The 18,721-nt window shown below is 40.2% G+C and overlaps 2 protein-coding genes across 2 annotated transcripts; both read left to right on the top strand.

The window, feature by feature from the left end:
* Positions 1-2,318: 2,318 nt before the first annotated feature.
* LOC306920567 (hyaluronan and proteoglycan link protein 3-like) lies at positions 2,319-4,855 on the top strand (the record flags this gene model as incomplete). The annotated part of the gene is made up of 5 exons (XM_079497380.1): positions 2,319-2,442; positions 2,555-2,777; positions 2,869-3,014; positions 3,229-3,531; positions 4,566-4,855. 5 exons carry the CDS (start codon positions 2,319-2,321, stop codon positions 4,853-4,855), a joined length of 1,086 nt encoding a protein of 361 aa, XP_079353506.1.
* A 6,756-nt stretch (positions 4,856-11,611) lies between these two features.
* mibp2 (muscle-specific beta 1 integrin binding protein 2) lies at positions 11,612-14,746 on the top strand. Its single transcript, XM_079496443.1, has 8 exons — positions 11,612-11,861; positions 12,305-12,395; positions 12,666-12,714; positions 12,913-13,102; positions 13,649-13,720; positions 13,810-13,916; positions 14,274-14,377; positions 14,483-14,746. Exons 1-7 carry the CDS (start codon positions 11,836-11,838, stop codon positions 14,369-14,371), a joined length of 633 nt encoding a protein of 210 aa, XP_079352569.1. The 5' UTR covers positions 11,612-11,835; the 3' UTR covers positions 14,372-14,377; positions 14,483-14,746.
* Positions 14,747-18,721: the final 3,975 nt, after the last annotated feature.

The raw sequence follows: 18,721 nt of genomic DNA, 5'->3' as shown, positions 1-18,721 counted from the left end.
CATAGAGTTGATATTAAATTATTTATTATCTGTCCAAAGTCCTATACTTCGTTCTATACAAAATAAATACAAAATACTGAGGGCGAGAAGCGACCGGGCTGAAACAACAGGTCTGGGAATGCCCATATATGGACCATTTTTTAAAATTTATTATTATTTTTAAATTTGACATTTTCTGGCCAGGAAGGGTGTAAAATTTGTGCTAGTTAGGCCAGGCGGGGCCTCGAGCCAGCCCAGTTAGGGCCCAGGTAGGACAGGGCCTTAATTTGCAGGCCTGTTGAAAACTCGCCTGAGTTGTCGCCAGGCTGCCGGGCGTGGCTGCGCTAATAACTTTGTCTATCTTTGTCTAGAGTTTGAATGGACAGGTAGTCAAAATGGAGACATCGAAGAGGAAGGACGGATGGGGAAGGATCAACATATGGAATGTCAGAACAGGTCAACTCCATATATGGAGATCTAAGCCGGGTTTGATGTTTGAGGTCAGATGTAGAGTTGCTGGCCAGTGGCCGGACACAGAAATAGATGGAATGGTGAATGATAGGGCTCACCATGGTCTATATATTATAACATTTTTGAGTGGTGCAACCACTCCCTTACGGAGCTATGTGTGTGGGTGGGTGGGTGGCTGGCTGGCTGGGTGGGTGCCTGCCTGGCTAGGTATGAGCACGAAAACAACATGGTTGTTTTTCACCAACTGTGCGCAACCTAACACACACACAAACACACACGCACATATTAACTGTATATATGATGATTTCGGGAGTACAGTACAGTACAGTACAGTACAGTACAGTACAGTGTACAGTACTGTACTGTACTGTACTGTACTGTACTGTACTGTACTGTACTGTACTGTACTGTACTGTACTGTACTGTACTGTACTGTACTGTACTGTACTGTACTGTACTGTACAGGGACTGGCACACGGTAACTCTGTCATTTCTCAACCGGCCCGGCCCCCTGGGCAGGTTCCTTGGGGTCTGGAGCTGTGTGATTTTTCAAATTTTACCTGACCTCTCCTTTAAAACAAATGTTTTAAAGGAGAGGTCAGGTGACCTTATCAAAATGTCACCAGGTCAAAGAATCTGAAGTGTCTTCTATTTACAATGAAATTGTATGAAATTTGCTCGGAAATGGTTTACTCACAACTTCGGTGAGTTTTTGGCTTACATTCTCTACGTTAGACTAACGGGAATTGGCCTGCTTTTTATGACAGTAATTACACCCTGTCATGTCGACCCCTCATCTCTCAGCTACACACAATGCCCTGGTATTTCTAGCCCCTGGCAACGGCTTTCATCTGTTCACTATGAAATGAATACACAAGACAGACCATCCATAATATACAGTATCTGTGGTCTCTAAGTTATGTGGTTACATATTTGACTTGTGTAGACCTATGTGATTTCCACCACAACAACAGGATTCCGGGGAAATAATAATAATCTGTACAGGAAAAAAAAAAGTTTTAACTGTAGGCTTAACAGGAAGGTAGCGTCATGGACATTCTGCTGTCATTTGGCTTACACTTTTACACCGCTCCGCCGTGCACATCTTTCATTTCTGGTCCTGGACGGTAATGCTCTTCCACTTTGCTTTGTTGCTACTTATGGAATTTTAAGAAAACAGCAGTCTTTGTAGCCCTTCAAAAAGACATTTTGTGGTAAGTGATGATCAAGATGCAATTAATCAGTGGTGGAAAAAGTAGGTTTCTCGACCCCAGTAGACTACTTGATTAAAAGTATAGTTATACTCCTGGTCAAATCTTACTCAACTATAAGTGAAAGTTGCTCTGTCAAATTGGTACTTTAAGTAGCACTAGTATGTAACTTTTTTAAATTAACAAAATGTAATTTTGTCCAATCTGTATGGTAGAGTATGTTAATAGCCTACATTACAATATAATATAATACAATATAATAGTAAAAGTACATACTGACAAGTGTCAAACTACATTTTCTGAAATATTCCGCTAAAAACGCATATTAGCTTGTAGATCTACTATTTTCACTATATTAGAAATATGGCTTATGTGGTTCATTCATAATGTACTCTTTTCCATTCCTAGAAAATCGTTGGAGGATACACCACCAATATAAAACTAGGCTAGGTTGAAAATGTAAGTTCAGCAACTTGCCTATTTCAAATTTAGTGAAAATAGTAGATCTACAAGCTAATATGCGTTTTTGACTGAACTGAAATTGGAAATGGTTAAGTAATAATATCAAGATGTGATCTCTCTTATTAGGGCCCCAGGCTTCCTGCGTTTCCTAAAAAAAAATACCAGTTATTCATAGTAGCTTTGAGAAACATCCTGATGGCAAACTACCTTCAGCCACTACTGATGACGGGGCTTCTCTTTGCATGGGTAGTCCAGGCTGTCCCTGACCACAGCCACTTCTTCTACCAAGACTTCCTCAATGGAAATGGCAAGAAAACCTGTATGTAGTCAATCTGATATGTCATATTGCAATGCCTATTGGTGCAACAGTGGAATCTTGGCTTTGTTAAAGTGCAGCTGACCTCTTCTCCCTATGGCTTTACCCTTTCCAGTCCGTATGAATGGTGAGAAGCTCAATGTGGACACCTCCAAGGCATCTGTATTTTCTCTGCGTGGGGGCAATGCTACCCTACCATGCAGATACTGGTATGAACCTGAGCTGAGCTCCGCCAAGATGGTCCGGGTCAAGTGGTCCTGGGTGCCTACAGTCGGCGGCCAAGAGACAGATGTGCTGGTGGCCGTTGGGTCCCGCAATCGAAGCTTTGGACCGTTCAGGTTATCGATGTTCTGAAGATGAGACTATTTTATGATAAATATTAATTTGTTTCACACAACATAAACTGATGTCTGTGTCTCTGTTGAACAGGGGCCGCGTGCATCTAAGACAGGATGGTCCAGGAGATGCTACACTCTTGATGACGGAGCTTCAGCTGAATGACATGGGCCGCTATCGCTGTGAGGTCACACATGGGCTTGAGGACCAGAGCAGTTTAGTGGACCTTGAGCTACACGGTAAATCCATCTTTAAATTGTTTTTGGACGATTGCTATTCAGAGTTAACATGACTTCAAACGTTGCATGAAATAATTCACTCCACTACAATGTTTTTATTTATTGATTATTCTTTAGTTCATAATTGTTCAGTCATAGTGAACTTCACCTTTGAATGACCTTTTATAAATGGTGGATAACTCATTTGTTCTTACTGTACATATACTTACTGTAGGTGTGGTGTTTCCCTATCAGCCCCCACATGGACGCTACCATCTGAATTTCCTGGGGGCCCAGCAGGCCTGTGAGGATCAAGACTCAACCTTGGCGACCTTTGAGCAGCTCTACCAGTCCTGGGAAGAGGGTCTGAATTGGTGTAATGCAGGCTGGCTTGCTGATGGGACAGTCCAGTATCCCATCACCCAGCCCAAAATACCTTGTGGAGGACCTGGCCTTGCTGCAGGTGTGAGGAACTATGGCAGACGCAATCGCCACCATCATCGCTACGATGTGTTCTGCTTCTCTTCCTCACTTCGTGGTGGGTCCTGACTATGTGCTTGTGCATTCGTCAATGCAGTTGCAATTGCATAATGTTTGCGTTTTTATCCACAGCAAACGCCAGAGTGTTAGTTTAACTCTGAATTTCTGAAAGTTTAAAAAAATCAATATAGGTCTATTTAAACTATTCTAAACCAGCTGCCAATTGTGCACCTCCGAACACAATATTATTGACTGTGTTAATGGTTGGGATGCTGGTGAGGTATGATTCGGAGTGATCCCATAATCACTAGGAGCATCGCGGCGCAATTAGAGGTTATAAGAGTCTTGCTCGGGGACACATTTCTGGCCTGGAATACAAGAGACTTTGATTCCCAGGCGGGTGGGCATTGGTGTTGATCTGGGTCAGGTGAGATAGTGTGAACCTCCATATGAGTAATGTTGTCTCCCACGAAATTCCTTGTTGTCAGGTGAAAGGAAGTGGCTGGCAGATTTATGTATTGAAGATAAGAGAGATAAGATAAGACCTTTATTGATCGCGCTGGGGAAATACAGGCTCAAGAGACAGTTCAAAACAGATTACAGGGCAAGGGGAAGTACAGTAGATACAGCATGACATTGGTGACACATCACAGTCAAGCCAACACAATCAGTAAGGTGGCAAAAACAAAAGAAATACAAAAGAGTACAAATATAAATATATAAGATATAAAACATATGCTTACAATATACAACACTAATACACCCTCAGTAGTGCTAGCATGGTGCAAGACAAGTCAAAGTGCACGACAACACACAGAAGCGAGAATAAGAAGCATACCATACTGAACTGCTTGTTTCCGAGCAATTATTTAGTCCGCTGAGCGAGGTGAGCGACCAATGTGTGTCAATGTCAAAGTCTATTGGTTGTCCCTGGAGGGGAAATTAATCTATCATTCCCCCTGCTGCTGAAGGTGAGGTTGCTGGCAGCCTGCAATGCATATTGGAAATGGGAAAGGACTGGGGGAGAATACTGTATAAGACAACATTTCAGAAAATAAATAAATAATTAATTAATTGGTTTTGCTTCTCTAGGGGAAGTCTACTATCTCCAGCACCCGCTCAAGCTGAACCTGACTGAGGCCCAGGTGGCATGTCAACAGGAGGGTGCTGAGATAGCTAAAGTGGGCCAGCTCTATGCTGCATGGAAATTCACAGGGCTTGACAGCTGTGATGCTGGCTGGCTAGCAGATGGAAGTCTTCGCTATCCTATCACCAGGCCCCGCATCAACTGTGGTCTCTCTGAACCAGGAATACGCAGCTTTGGGTTCCCACCTCCACAGCACAAGCACGGAGTGTACTGCTTTAAGTCCGTTACTGAGTGAATATAATATATGCCTACCATTCAGAGATGTCAGAAACCAGTGGCGTGCACAGATAGACACTAGGGGGTGCTAGAGCACCCCCTGCCCTTTTGGCAATGTGCCCTTTTCTTATTTTGTACAGTTACACTGTACAGTATGTGGACCATGGTAACATTGATCAATTCTTGATAAAAAGCTTCTAATATTTATTTAGGCCCCACAATCTATAAATCTCACACTATTAAGGCAACCGGCCGGTTCCACGCGCTGCACAAAGTGCCCTTTTTTCCCACTTGAGCACCTGCCCCTCTAAATGTCTGTGCACGCCACTGTCAGAAACAGCAAGTTGATTTAGATTCCTTCAGTGTTGTTGTCCATTTTAGAGCATGCTGTGACATACAGATGGGATTCCTCCATAATTTCAGGGACTGTATAAATCCGTTGAATTTCAATCATGACACAGTAACATGCTCAGTGTTAAACTGTAATGAGTTACACATGTATAAATTAACACTTGATTTTATTGTGTATAATTTCAGAGTAATGGTCGTATAGTACATTTCTGGTGCATCCATCGGTCCATCCATAAATTACATAAATTACAATGAAAGGGGAACTTTCAATATATATTGAGTTGTACTTATCTACTGTATGTCTCCTGTACTTTTATGTGATGGACTCTAAAAGGTAGTCTCACTACGTTGTTATAAGCACAAAAAGCATTACTGTAGTGTAAAGGCTTTACCAATACCTCAGTTAATTTCCACAATATAATAGGTGGTGATTTAAAGAAATTCTGTGATATGAATTTTTTTTACATAATAAAAAATATTTTTGTATTACAATTACATTATCTGTCCCTTCAAACACCTTGTATAGAGGATCATATACATAGAATATGTTATGTTGAATTACATGCTCTAAGAACAGTTGACCACCAGAGGGAGAAATTTGACAAGTGAATGGTATCTGCAACTACAAAAAGGAATAGGCCTATCAGTCTAATTTTATACATTATGTTGAGATCATTTTGTTATCTAACTTTTTAAGTAGTTTTATCGTCAGATAGGCCTAAGTATATCTTAAGCAGAGAGATTACATCAAATCAAATCTCAAGTTTTATAGAATTCTTCATTCCATAAATAGAAACCATGGGAAATAGTGCTATTTTGTTTAAACCTGCTGCAGCACATTTCATAATCTGGGAAACTTCAAATTTATATTGAGAGCCTAACTCAAATGGAGATTTGGTAACTGCCAGCAGATGGCAGTCAAATGTTTCAGATGCGTGAATGGATAGAACAAAATGTACAAACATTTTGTTCTGCTTTCATTCTGCTTTCATTCAAAGTAATCTTGATGTAGCTATATCACTCATAATGGTAATATTTGTTAGTCCACAAATAAAATGTAATTTTACATAAAAAGCATGGTCTAATCATGCGTTTTTGAAGCTTAGAAATAATGTTTGTTTATAATACAAAAAACATTGCAATGTATGTTACATGCATTCTCTTTGCTTTAGTGCAAGTCCTTGATGAACTGCATTTATGGACTTAGCAAACTGTAGAAAATACTACTACTTATAAAAGCAAGGAATCTATAGAGTGAGTAGGAACGCAGAATATATATACAATGAGTCAACATTCATTCTTAATGGTCTTAACCCATTCTTTTCTAAATTTGTTTTTTTTATTACCCATGTTTCGTTATGTCAGGTCAGGTATTATCCCGTGTTGGAATTCAATGCATTAGTATACTGGCCGTTTACTTTTTGGTTATTACTCCACCTGTAGATTAAAACAACTGCCCATACCAACATCTCTTATTCTCTGAAATGTCAGATTTTTGTATTGACAGTGACATTGATGGTGGTGACCTTGGCCTTGGACCACTGTAGTCTTCACTGTAGCCTATAAGCATTATTCCCACCAAGATTCCTATCTACACATCAGTTCTTGATTTTGACCTTGACCTTGATTGTGACCTTGAACTTTTACATTTTGACCTGGTGTTCATTCCTACCAAGTTTCATAAACTCCCCCTTACGCACGCACGCACACGCACGCACACACGGTCAGTTACAATAACCGAAATACCACATTTGTGATCTTCTGTGTTTTTTGTGTGTTTGTTTACCTTTTGAATCAAAAGTGTTATATTGCAATGTTATGCAATGTGCAATACTACTCCAAGTTTACATAATGTTATTGTGGTATGGTATTGTGGTATAACCTGGATATAAATGCCTACAACATTGGCTACAGAGCCCTGCCCAACCACTAGGGCCTACCACAAGGGCAGAGTAGAGCTGCCAGCTGCCAGAGTCAAAGAAGAAATAGGTGTCAGTTCTGTCTGAAAATGAGAGAAGTGAGCTCATTGTGCTCTCTGTGCAGTGGCTCTATCTGCAAAGACCACAGGGACAAGATGGTGCTGGTGATTTGCACAAATACATTATTAATGTAACATTAACTAGCCGTCTAGCCTACATGCACACATACACATTACGTACGCACATACACATCACATGTACGGGTGAAACACACACACACACACACACACACACACACACACACACACACACACACACACACACACACACACACACACACACACACACACACACACACACACACACACACACACACACACACACACACACACACACACACACACACACACACTGCCAGGAAAGCAGATTCGGATTTGCTAATCTTGTTATGCCACTGCACTGCCTCCTAGCTGCCTAATAGCCTAATATGTAAGTGTATGCTTCAGATGGTTTTTTTAATAGGGCTAGGATTAGGATTATTGTCTCCACCAGGCCGAAGGCATGGGGAGAGAGTATGTTTTGCACTCCGTCCGTCCGTGTGTCCGTCCGTCCGTCCGTCCGTTAACCTCCGGCACCGTTAACCCGGTCGATGCCAAATTTTGCACACACACTCCCTGGATGCCAACGATGAAACTCTGCCCCAGAATTTCCAGAATGGCCTGTTATAGCGCCACCAGGAGGCCGCTTTGTGCAAAACAAGTTTTTAGACAGTACACCTACAGATTTTTTCCAAACATCACGCAAATTGGTACACAGTCTCTCTAGAGCCATTCAACGAAACAGGTCTTTCAGATTTCTCAGACTCCATCCTGATTGGCTAAGATTGGTTTCCAAAGTTCGCAGGAGTGCTCAGTTTCAAACAAAATGCTGCAAATCATGAACACATCGTGTGATTTCCGTGAAATTATGCACGCACATTCCCACTAGGCCGAGGAAGAAATGCCACATGAACATTTTCAACTCGGCCTCATGGTGGCGCTATAACTGGCCGAAAAGTGTTTTTACCTCTAACTGCACGGATCTGTGGATAACTTTGTATGCCAACTCCCTAGAGGCCAAGGACAAACCTTTGCCTGGCATTTTTCACATCTGCTCTTTATAGCGCCACCAGGAGGCCGACATATGTAAAACACATTTTCTAATATTACTCCTTCAGATTTTATCCAAATTTCACGCAAATCGGTACACATGCTCTTCATAGTCATGTGATCAAGACGGGTTTGTTTGATTTCTCATAATCCACCCTGATTGGCTACGATTGGCTTCTAAACTTTTCAGGAGTAGCCCGCTTTGTACCCGTTTTGTACAAATCGCCACAACTACTCAACGCAGCGTCCGATTGTGGTGAAACTGTGCATGCATATTCCCACTAGGCTTTGGAAGAAATGCCACTTGCCAAACTGCGTCACACACACACACACACACACACACACACACACACACACACACACACACACACACACACACACACACACACACACACACACACACACACACACACACACACACACACACAAAAACATGTTTATATTGCTCCTAAACATTTTGCCAAACATCACACACACACTCCTATCCTCCTGGTGGAGACCTGTGCCCAGAAGGGCACTTTTTCTAGTTAAAGTTATTTTACAAAGACCACAAATGTATTACAGAGGCAGAAGTGTTTTTATATGTCCATCTTTACATTAATTAAATCCTGTGTTGCACAGTAAATAACATTAGAATCAGCTGGGAGACATCATGCACAATGTGTAGAGATAATATGTGTGTCTTATTTTTTTTTTCATTCATCATACAACTGAACAGAGTATGAAATATAACCATAAGTAAATGGGATATAATTGGAGTTGATTGGCTCTCTGCGTAAATGATTGTCCTGAAGCCACATGATCCTATATACCTAAACCAACTGTGGACAGCCATATACATGTATGATCGGTGGTCTTTTGTTTTGTTTTTTTGTTTTCTTGTTGAAATGTGCTATACAAATAAACTTGCCTTGCCTTGTCAAGTCATTCATGGAGCTGGCAGGTAATTGTGCAGATCTGCTAGAGAGCAGTTTCACACTCTGACCCTCACAATTTTGACACAATCCTGTGACTTGAATGTGCGTCACACAAGGTTCATGTGAATGAATGTTATACTAGCAATTGGCCCGGTGCCATATTGGCATTTAGCCTTGTGAGCAGAATGAATAGGCCTACCGTGCATCCATTGTGTCCTTTTCTTTTTCCTTCCTCCCTGTTTTAACTGCATTTGTTTTCTTTTGCCCCCTTCCCCTTTCTTAATTTTGTAATATATACACTTATAAAAATCTTGCATGATCCTGTGCCTCCAGAGGTTGCCACTTACACTAACAATATAATCAAGTCCATGAAATGTTGAATTATTGTTGAAAAGTATTTATACATTATTAAGCAAATAAGGAGCTTGGGAGAAGGCATTGGCAGAATAGAACAGAATATAATACCAAAGCTGGAAAATCATCTTTGGCCTCAAGGCACAAGAAAACATACTTTAAAACAGCAATACAAGACAATACAACAGTATATAAGATCATGTATTGTGTGGTACAATAGTATCCCATGATGTCAAGTAGAGTAGAGGACCATGACAATGAAAGATATTACTTGATACAATGGTAATCAGTTTTGTTTCAACAGGTCAACATACTGGACACAAAATACCTCTTGAATAACCTTTTCACTGCAAAATGTGTTTTGAACTGCTGGCCTTACTGTATATTAACCACAGAGTAAGCCTGTATTACCCATTTGAGAAAGGGATTTTTGTCAAACAAACTTGCACTCCTTGAAAGTTTCTCCGTGTCACCACCCTGTGGAGTTTCAAAGACAAGGCAGGTATTATTTCAATGGATGTTGTACATCATCACTACCAGCCTCCCTGAACTGAAGTTCTAACCATATTAATAGTTAATAATTATGAACAATCACCACTCTATCAATTATCATATTAATTCAATCATAACTGTTATTCAATATTGCTTGCCTGTTAATTTAATTTGTATGCAAATTTCAATGTCAGTCAGCCGATAATAATAATTTATATTTTCTATTGCATGTCTATTCCAATGTCTCCTTATGCTGAACTTGAGGTCCTGACTCTGAGTTTATTTATAAAAGTAGCGACATATTTGCACCAACGTCACCATTAAATTCCTGTAAAGTCATTGTAGGCTACTTAAAAAGTGATTCTGACTCATGATTTTTCCCGAATTGATCAGTCACAGAAAACTGTGTTCTTAGCATCACATGAAGAGAGCCACGCCTCTCATAGATTATTCAATTCGTCTGTGGAAATAAATGTGCATGTATACTTAGGAGTCATGTAGACTGCACAATAATTGCATTGTATGTATAGTCATAGCACATCATAGTACATATGTATAGCATAGTATAGTATATATGTATAGTGTCATTATATAGATATGTTCTAGTTACGTTCTTAGCTTACGCATGTTTCTTGATAAATGCATTTTATATATGTGATGTATTCCCATACTTTTGTTCTTGCCTAATGTAAATCGCTCTGGATTAAGAGCGTCTGCTAAATGCCTAAATTGTAAATTGTAAATTGAGAAAAGGAAGAGCTAAGTTTCATATGACAAAATGGGCTCAGAATCAAGCAAGCTTTAAATAGAAATCATTGGATTCCTTTACTTGGCAACTTCCCCTTCATAGCTGAGGTTCTCGAGGGTGTAAACCCCAGAGTAAGTGATGTTTTCATTGTAACCTCAGGAAACTGTGTCATGGCACTGGCTGGGTAAAATTAAATTATAAACAACAACCTGGTATAGACCAAAGCAGGAATACGGTATTTGTTAATAAATTATAGACTTTATTATCTTTTTCAGATAACCCCAGGCTAGATAGCTACCTCTAGTAGTTTTCTGGCTTTCTCACTTGGTTGTCAAGTACAGAACAATCTCAGTTTACATAATATCATACAGTAACACTGTTAACTGCCAGACATAGGGACAAAGATTATAAAGACTACATACTAGATTCAACAGGTGTGTGCTAATCAGCAAATAAAGTACCTTCTGCAGACTCTCTTGCAATTTACAAACTAGTGTTAGGGACCTCAAGTTGATAGATAGGGCTATCTATTATGCTACCTAAGAGTTAGATAACATTTGGCTACCTGGTTGTAAAAACAAATTCATACATACGCATTTTCCCCTGCCCTGGCCCCTGTTTCATGTACATTTCTCTTGGTTTTTTATGTTCAAATTCATTTGTTGGGTTAACCATTCTTTCATTTTAATGGGGAAAAAAATACTTCTTGTACCCGCCCACCTTCCTTGTCCTACGTTAAGGGAGGTAGGCGGGGACAAGAGGTAGCAATTGGCTGCGTGGGTTTTCTTCCGCAGGACAAAATGCTTTATATATCCAATCATAGCTCAGTACTCAGTATGAGTAGAGCTTGTCTGGCCATCCGGTTCTCTTGTGTGGAAGAACTCAGCAGAGTGTCATCGCCCAGCCTTTCACCCCACTCATTACAATGGAGGACTCAAGTAGTTGACGTTTACTGAAACCTTCTCTTTTAAGCTTTCTTCCGTCTGATCACTGACTCCCGAAGTGAACTGACCGGCCCGGGTTTTATCGACGTTTCCTTGCGACTTTCTCTGAGCTCCCAAGATCCAAACATGAAGTACATTATCGGCATTGGCGGGTGAGTGTAAATGAATGATAGCTGTACGTGTGTAGCTAGGCCCTCGGCCTCGCACGTGGAAACGGGGTGTGTGCTGGTCGGTTTAAACCGGTTAACCACCCGGCCTCGTTTTACTTTACGTATACGTATTATATGTATATATATATATATATATATTACGTATATGTTTTTAATTTTCAAAAATGGTCGGTCATCACAGCATACCACATGTAAATTACCGCCTCTTTGACATTAACTAACATGTTATAATGAATCGTCTTTATTAAGACTATTACATATTGTAATGTAGGTTACGTAGAATAAGCGTATAACATCAGAAACGGCAACTAAATGAACACTACACATTGTTTATTTACCATGATAGGGTGTAAACTAAGTTCAGTGTGCCATGTAACGTTAGCTGGGCGTGCATTAATATCGACCATGTGTTTGTTTTTAACCAGGGTCACCAATGGAGGGAAGACCACCCTCACCAACAAGCTGATCAAGAACTTGCCCAACTGTTGCGTGGTACATCAGGATGACTTCTTCAAGGTGAGTTTCATAAAATTTCCCGTCTTTACCCCTTTGTGGATAAAGGGTTTAATTTGTGGAGCGTTTACCAGTCCCATGTGATACTGGATATCTGTTACATTGAATGGAGTTAATGTGTAACGAAGGATACAGATTGCTCGTTCTGATGTTGTGGTGTTTAAGTGCCATAGTAGTGTATCGAAACACTATCAGAGACTTCCATGTAGCAGTCTAGTACTGTACATAGACGTGGAAATGTACCTGGGTACATCTTATCCATGTATCTTTCAGCCACAAGATCAGATTGAAGTTGGCGAAGATGGCTTTAAGCAGTATGATGGTAAGCCTGGGTCTTTATGGAGGGCTTTTGTTTACATGTGGGTGTGTGGATGTGGAGGGACAGTGTGTGTGTGGTGTGTGTGTGGTGCCTTATTTGATGTAATCTGCATGCATAATATCTAAGCAGTGTGATGTCCTTTCTGACTCTCCACACATTTGTGCTTCCCTCTCTCTATCTCTATCTCTCTCTCTATCTCAGTCATTACTGCTCTGGACATGGACGCCATGATGAGTACGATCTATGCATGGGAAGAGAACCCTGTGAAGTTTGAGAAGTCGCATGGCGTTAATAACACCTTGGATTCCGACATTCTTTTGGAGTCTGACCACAACAAGGAGGAGGAGACTCACATCCTGATTGTGGAAGGTTTCCTGCTTTTCACCTATGGGTAAGAAAGAAGCTGAATGTGTGTTTTAGTGGCTCACTCTAACCTTATTCTGATTATTGGAAAGGTTAATCTATTACAAAATATATAATGAGGTAATAGATGGCTAATTACTTGCATGTTATTGTAGTGTAATGCATGTAGTTAGTAATGCAGTAACCTGATTTATTTTTTGCATACTCTAAAATCAATGGCATACAACATTGAATGATGTAAACCGAAATTACATTAATTGGTAATCTTTAAAGGGGAATACCACTCAATTTCAACATTAAACTATGTCATTAATATACCTTAGAGTCTGTTTAGCCTAGAACTGGTCTAGAACTTCATGTGATCAGTGACATCCCAAATAACTACTCTTTGGCCTGCAGAGTACACCAACATGCTATGAAGTTCTAGACCTCCAGTTCTAGGCTAAACGGAAGGGGGGATTTTTTTTATTTCCACATAACTCTAAGGTCTATTAATGACATGAGTTGAAAATGAGTGGTATTCCCCTTTAGTGCCTGCATTTTCACACTTTGTCCTTCTGTGTTCTTCTTGCAGACCTTTGATCGACGTGCTGAACCAACGTTATTTCATTTCCATTCCATACGAAGAATGCAAAAAGAGGAGGTGGTAAGTGCTTCGGCATGCTGTTTGTAGTACGAGACTTAATGTAGTGAGGTTTGGTCCATGTCTCATCTGATTTTGTGTCACCCCGACAGCTCAAGAAACTACAATGTGCCAGATCCGCCCGGTCTGTTTGACGGACATGTCTGGCCCATGTACGTCAAACACAAGAACATCATGGAGGAATCTAGAGTTGATGTTTGTAAGTATTGTTTTGGTACACTACTGTTATGCATTTCATTTTGGTCTAATTTTTGTGTCATCAGTGAAGTGCTTTAAGAACTTTGATAATGTTTAATGGGAATCTTATCGGTGTGGGAGCAACGTGTGCAAATCCTTCTTCCAAAGCAAAATCGGTGGGCCTTCAGGGCAAGGTGTTTATGATCCCTTTAACAAAAGGAACTAACACCTAAATGATTACAGATGAAATGAAATAATGGCACCTATACAGTCATAAATGGTAAATCAGTATATAACTGTAATATTGCATACCCTTTAAGCAGGTGAGTAATATAATAAATTAAATACATTAACTAAGTGCAAACATGTTCCATTACAGTGCAGCTAGATGGAACCAAGTCAAAGGAGCAACTGTACAACTTTGTCTATGGAGAGATCCTGAATGGCATCCAGAACGACCAGAAGCGTTTGCAATAAACAAAGGTACACAGCTCATCAGTATACTTTTATACATTTTATTTATTAGAACAATTGTTTTGTAAGCATAAACCTGTGAATTAATGGATTTCTTATTCATATTTTTGACAGGTCAAATGATCGGCTTAGAGGAGTTCATCATATTCAGCCTAGAGGAAAAAGACCGCCTTGCCATAACAGTTTCTACCTGGCAGCTCAACAGATTGACTGCTACGACTTTTATAAATGTAAATTATTCTTTACCTGATGGCATCAATGCTGGCATGATTTTTATATCCACCATATTTATTGCTTTGTTACCAGCTTAAACTCCTGCAGCTGATGGAGAAGTTCAGAGGATGGTTACATAACATCAATAAAAGATCCTTCTGCAAACCCGTTTTGTTGACATTCAGTTGCTATTTTGCTCATGTCAAACGTATGCATTATTATGAAGTACACTATACAACAATTGTACTCTACCATGACTGTGTGGTGTCCTCAGCCCTAGCATGTCTTATTATATTACTGCTCATTATGGTTGTCAGCCCCTGAGGCGTTGGAATACAGCGAGTGTACAATATTCATTATCTGACCTACAGGCGACAGTTGGTGTGAGTGATAACAGAGCAGCATCACGAGACTCAGCCACGTGATGTTGAAAGAGGAAACTTTCTACTCTACAATCGCTGAGTTACATAATTATTTTTGTGTGTGAATTCACTGAGTCCAGCATATTAGATTTCAAAACGCTACACACCCCAACCACCTCAAGAATGGAAAATAGGGCTGCTGTGTTAAACACGGCTGCTATTTTTTTGGTTTATGTAACAGGTGAACTACCAGTGTAATAACTTCACTATGTTATAAAATGTCTTGAAGCAAACACAATTACATTAACAGTTGCAATAATCACTTTAACAAATCAATTTATGCTCTGGCCAATCAACACAAATTATCCTTTTGCTATAATTTCCCACACTGGAAATTATGTACAATAAGTGAAACGGAGGTCTGACTGGAACATCTTGAACCATGAGCACTGAGGGGGCGGGGAGATTTCCAGCAGTCTTTATTTCACTTATAGTGAAGTATTATGCAATGCATATGTTGCTGGAGAAGTCGGGCATGATGGAATTGCCTTTTGGCCTACATATTGAAAGCATGTGGTTATGAGTTTCCTTTTTCGTTATGTGGAACCTTGTTATTGTTTTTGTTTCCTTATATAATGAGGTTTGCAGTATATAATGCAACGTAGCCCTTTTATATATTTAAACAGCAACGACATAAATACATATCACATAGTCAAGTCACTGTATATCTATTTGTGTATATGTACGATTGTTGAAACAAGCCTGAGCAGGAGAGAATTCTGAGTGACCCATGTGTTCTATAGAAAACAATGCCGCTATTGAGTGTTTCTGGATCGAGACAGACAGCTCACACATGTGCATGCATACTCACTCACACGCACAGTGAACCTGTCTTCTGTCCGTCTCAATGTCAGATGACTGATCTAGGTTGTTCTCTCTCTACTGTACACACACACACACACAGTAGCCTATATATGTATATTGAGAAATAAAAATTGAATTGTCAACATTTAATGGGTTTTTGATAATTCAGTTTGTTATAATATATAAAGGCAATGTTGTCACATGCAGTGTAGTGTTAGGCCCTAACACTACACTGCATGTGACATTGCCCTAAAAGTTAGGGCCTCACATTCCATACCTAACACACCCACATACTATTCTTTATCATGTGAACATACTGTAGTAGGTGTATATATTGTGTATGTTAGTGCACACTCAAACCCATTGGCATATACTGGAATGCAAGCACCCCTGCTTGAACCTCAATCACCCCACACCTCTTTCCTTTATCCCTTCTTGTCTCATATTTTGATAGCATTGGTATTTTGTTTACACAGATGCTAGGTTTGATGTTTACCTGGTATCCTGGTTTCTTTGAAACACTGCAGTGTTCTCTTTGTAGTATACTTTGTTGACTATTGGGTTGTACCATTTACTCTTATTTTGCAATTTTCCGCCATCCCACATTGCATACCATCTAACTAATGTGTCCATTTTTGCTTGCAGATTTTAATTTCCTTCAAACAAAGGTCCTTTACAAAAGTTCCAGTCACCATTTAAAAATACACGTGTACTTACAGGATCTATACAAAAAGCAAATGAGAAGACAAATATGTTATGAACTTTCTTTAATTGTCAATTTCTTCAATGGTATACAACTATTTTAGTAACAAAAGTCTTTGGTTGTTCTAAAGATCTACAAATTGTTTACCCTGTACAGTCACGGGTATATATTTAATATATACAAAGCCTCCTGTCACTTCCCGCTTCTTAACTTCAAACCATGCATAAAATAGTCATGCATACAGTACAAGACACCCATCGCAACATTTAGGCTACATCCTTTAATAAGTGAAAACATTTCTGCATTTTTGGGTCAATACAAGCTCACTCCTTTTACTGTCCCCCTTCCCCTTGTTCTCAAAAGTGTGCAAACCTGCCATGTTCAGTCGACCTAGACATAAATGTGCGAGATAAGCAGTTATGTAACCTTGAGTTCCAAGCCATCCTGCAAAAAAAGTTCCAGAGCTTCACTGAGGCATATACTATACACACACTATTATGTATAGTGTGATGTCACCATACATTTTCAGCCTTTCTTAGCTTTTAAAAAACATTTGTTATACTAAAAAACAGTTTTTAAGCTATGGCCCAACTATTACCTGTAGCAAATTATACAAAATTTAAAAAGGAGAAAATCAAGTGATCTTAAAAATGAACATGTCCCGGCTTGGTTGGCTCTGCTGTGGGCTAGCCAGGGTCCATCTACTTGATGGGTGCATATAAAAGGCTAAAAGTAAACACACATAGAATTGAGGTGATGGTGCTGTCGTCTTCAGACATGCATAGAGCCTCTAGGTCGCCCGCACTGAACCCTGCAGTTATCTAAACCACCAACCACCAAACCAGGAGTTATAAGGCTGCATCTTTCTGGATCGTGTATGCGTGTGAGTGTTTCTGTGCGTGTGCGTGCGTACGACGTACGTATCTGTCTGCACTTGCCATTTCTCTCGTCTCCACAGTGGATAGAGAGAGCAGGGCAAACGACAGACAGTCTGCTGTGGTTAAGTCAAATAGTGCATGTAAACAACACTATAAATCCTAGACCTTTAAACTCCATACTGTAAGGTTTAGACTGTCGCACCTTCACTGCATCCAGGTCAGCCAGTGTGTGGGCGTATGCACACATACGCACAATATAAACACCCCACAACCACACTGGCATCAGAGGGGACTTTGGATGTGTAAATGTCTGACTACATCTGTCTCTAAGTACCAACATTGTCTTTTTCACAGCTTTGCTATGCTCACTCAGTCATATTTTTTCCTCCGTTTTTGTTACCCAGCCCAGCAGAGGAAAATAACAGGCACAAGGCACAAATGTTTAATCAAATCATCCTTTCACTTCGCCACAATTATGCTGCTCTTCAAAGCCTCTTTGCCAGTATAAAACTCATGTCTATATTTACTTATTTACTGCAGCCCGAGAGCAGCCCACGGAAACCAGGCACTGACTCTATAAAACCTTTTGTTTTCTAATGGGCTTTTTTTGCGAGACCTTGTTTTGAAAATGCTTGACCCACTTAGGCCATTAAGTCAGTGAGCTGAACAAGGTTGAGCCAGTACCTTGGGTTGGCGCTAGACATATTTCACTGACTGTGGTACACCAAGACTGCCTGTGTTTACGCTGGAAGCACGGAATTGGCCTCGGGAAGAAATCATACCACAATTGAGAGACAACAAGACATTGTTTATCTCAGAGGCGACACTTGACCGCTTACCTTCACACTTCTCTATTTCGCAGCAGTCAGACTGTCAAATTCTATGACAGAGTTTGCAAAGCTAACATTTTGGTTACATACTGGATTATTATGTTCAAAACCATATTGTTGAGTCATAGAAACATAATTACAAATGTTCTCCATGCCAATCTGTCCTGAATTACGTATGGAGTTATATAGGAGTTCATTGGGTAAGGAAAAGTAACCTCATACAGTCTCCCTTTGGTTCAAACCACCACAAGGGGATGTGTTTTCCAGAGCACTAGTCACTTCACATGGTAAACGATGTGCATGGAATACGACCATGTCAACCAAATGGCAAAACGTAAGGGTAATAATAACATGATGCAACAATTACTAGTGTGGGCCGTAGGACCATATCCTGTTTTGGTAGGTCTGGGAGAGGCTCGGTGCTTGGCCCGAAGCGGGCCACAGCCACCCACTCCTCACCCGTCTGAATCACTGTTTACTTAGACAGGAAGGCTGGCCGCTAC

Source organism: Electrona antarctica (assembly GCF_951216825.1).
Source record: "Electrona antarctica genome assembly, chromosome: 3".
Classification (NCBI taxonomy): Eukaryota; Metazoa; Chordata; class Actinopteri; order Myctophiformes; family Myctophidae; genus Electrona; species Electrona antarctica.
The sequence above is the reverse complement of the archived record's forward strand: the minus strand, read 5'-3'. Positions and strand labels throughout refer to the sequence as shown.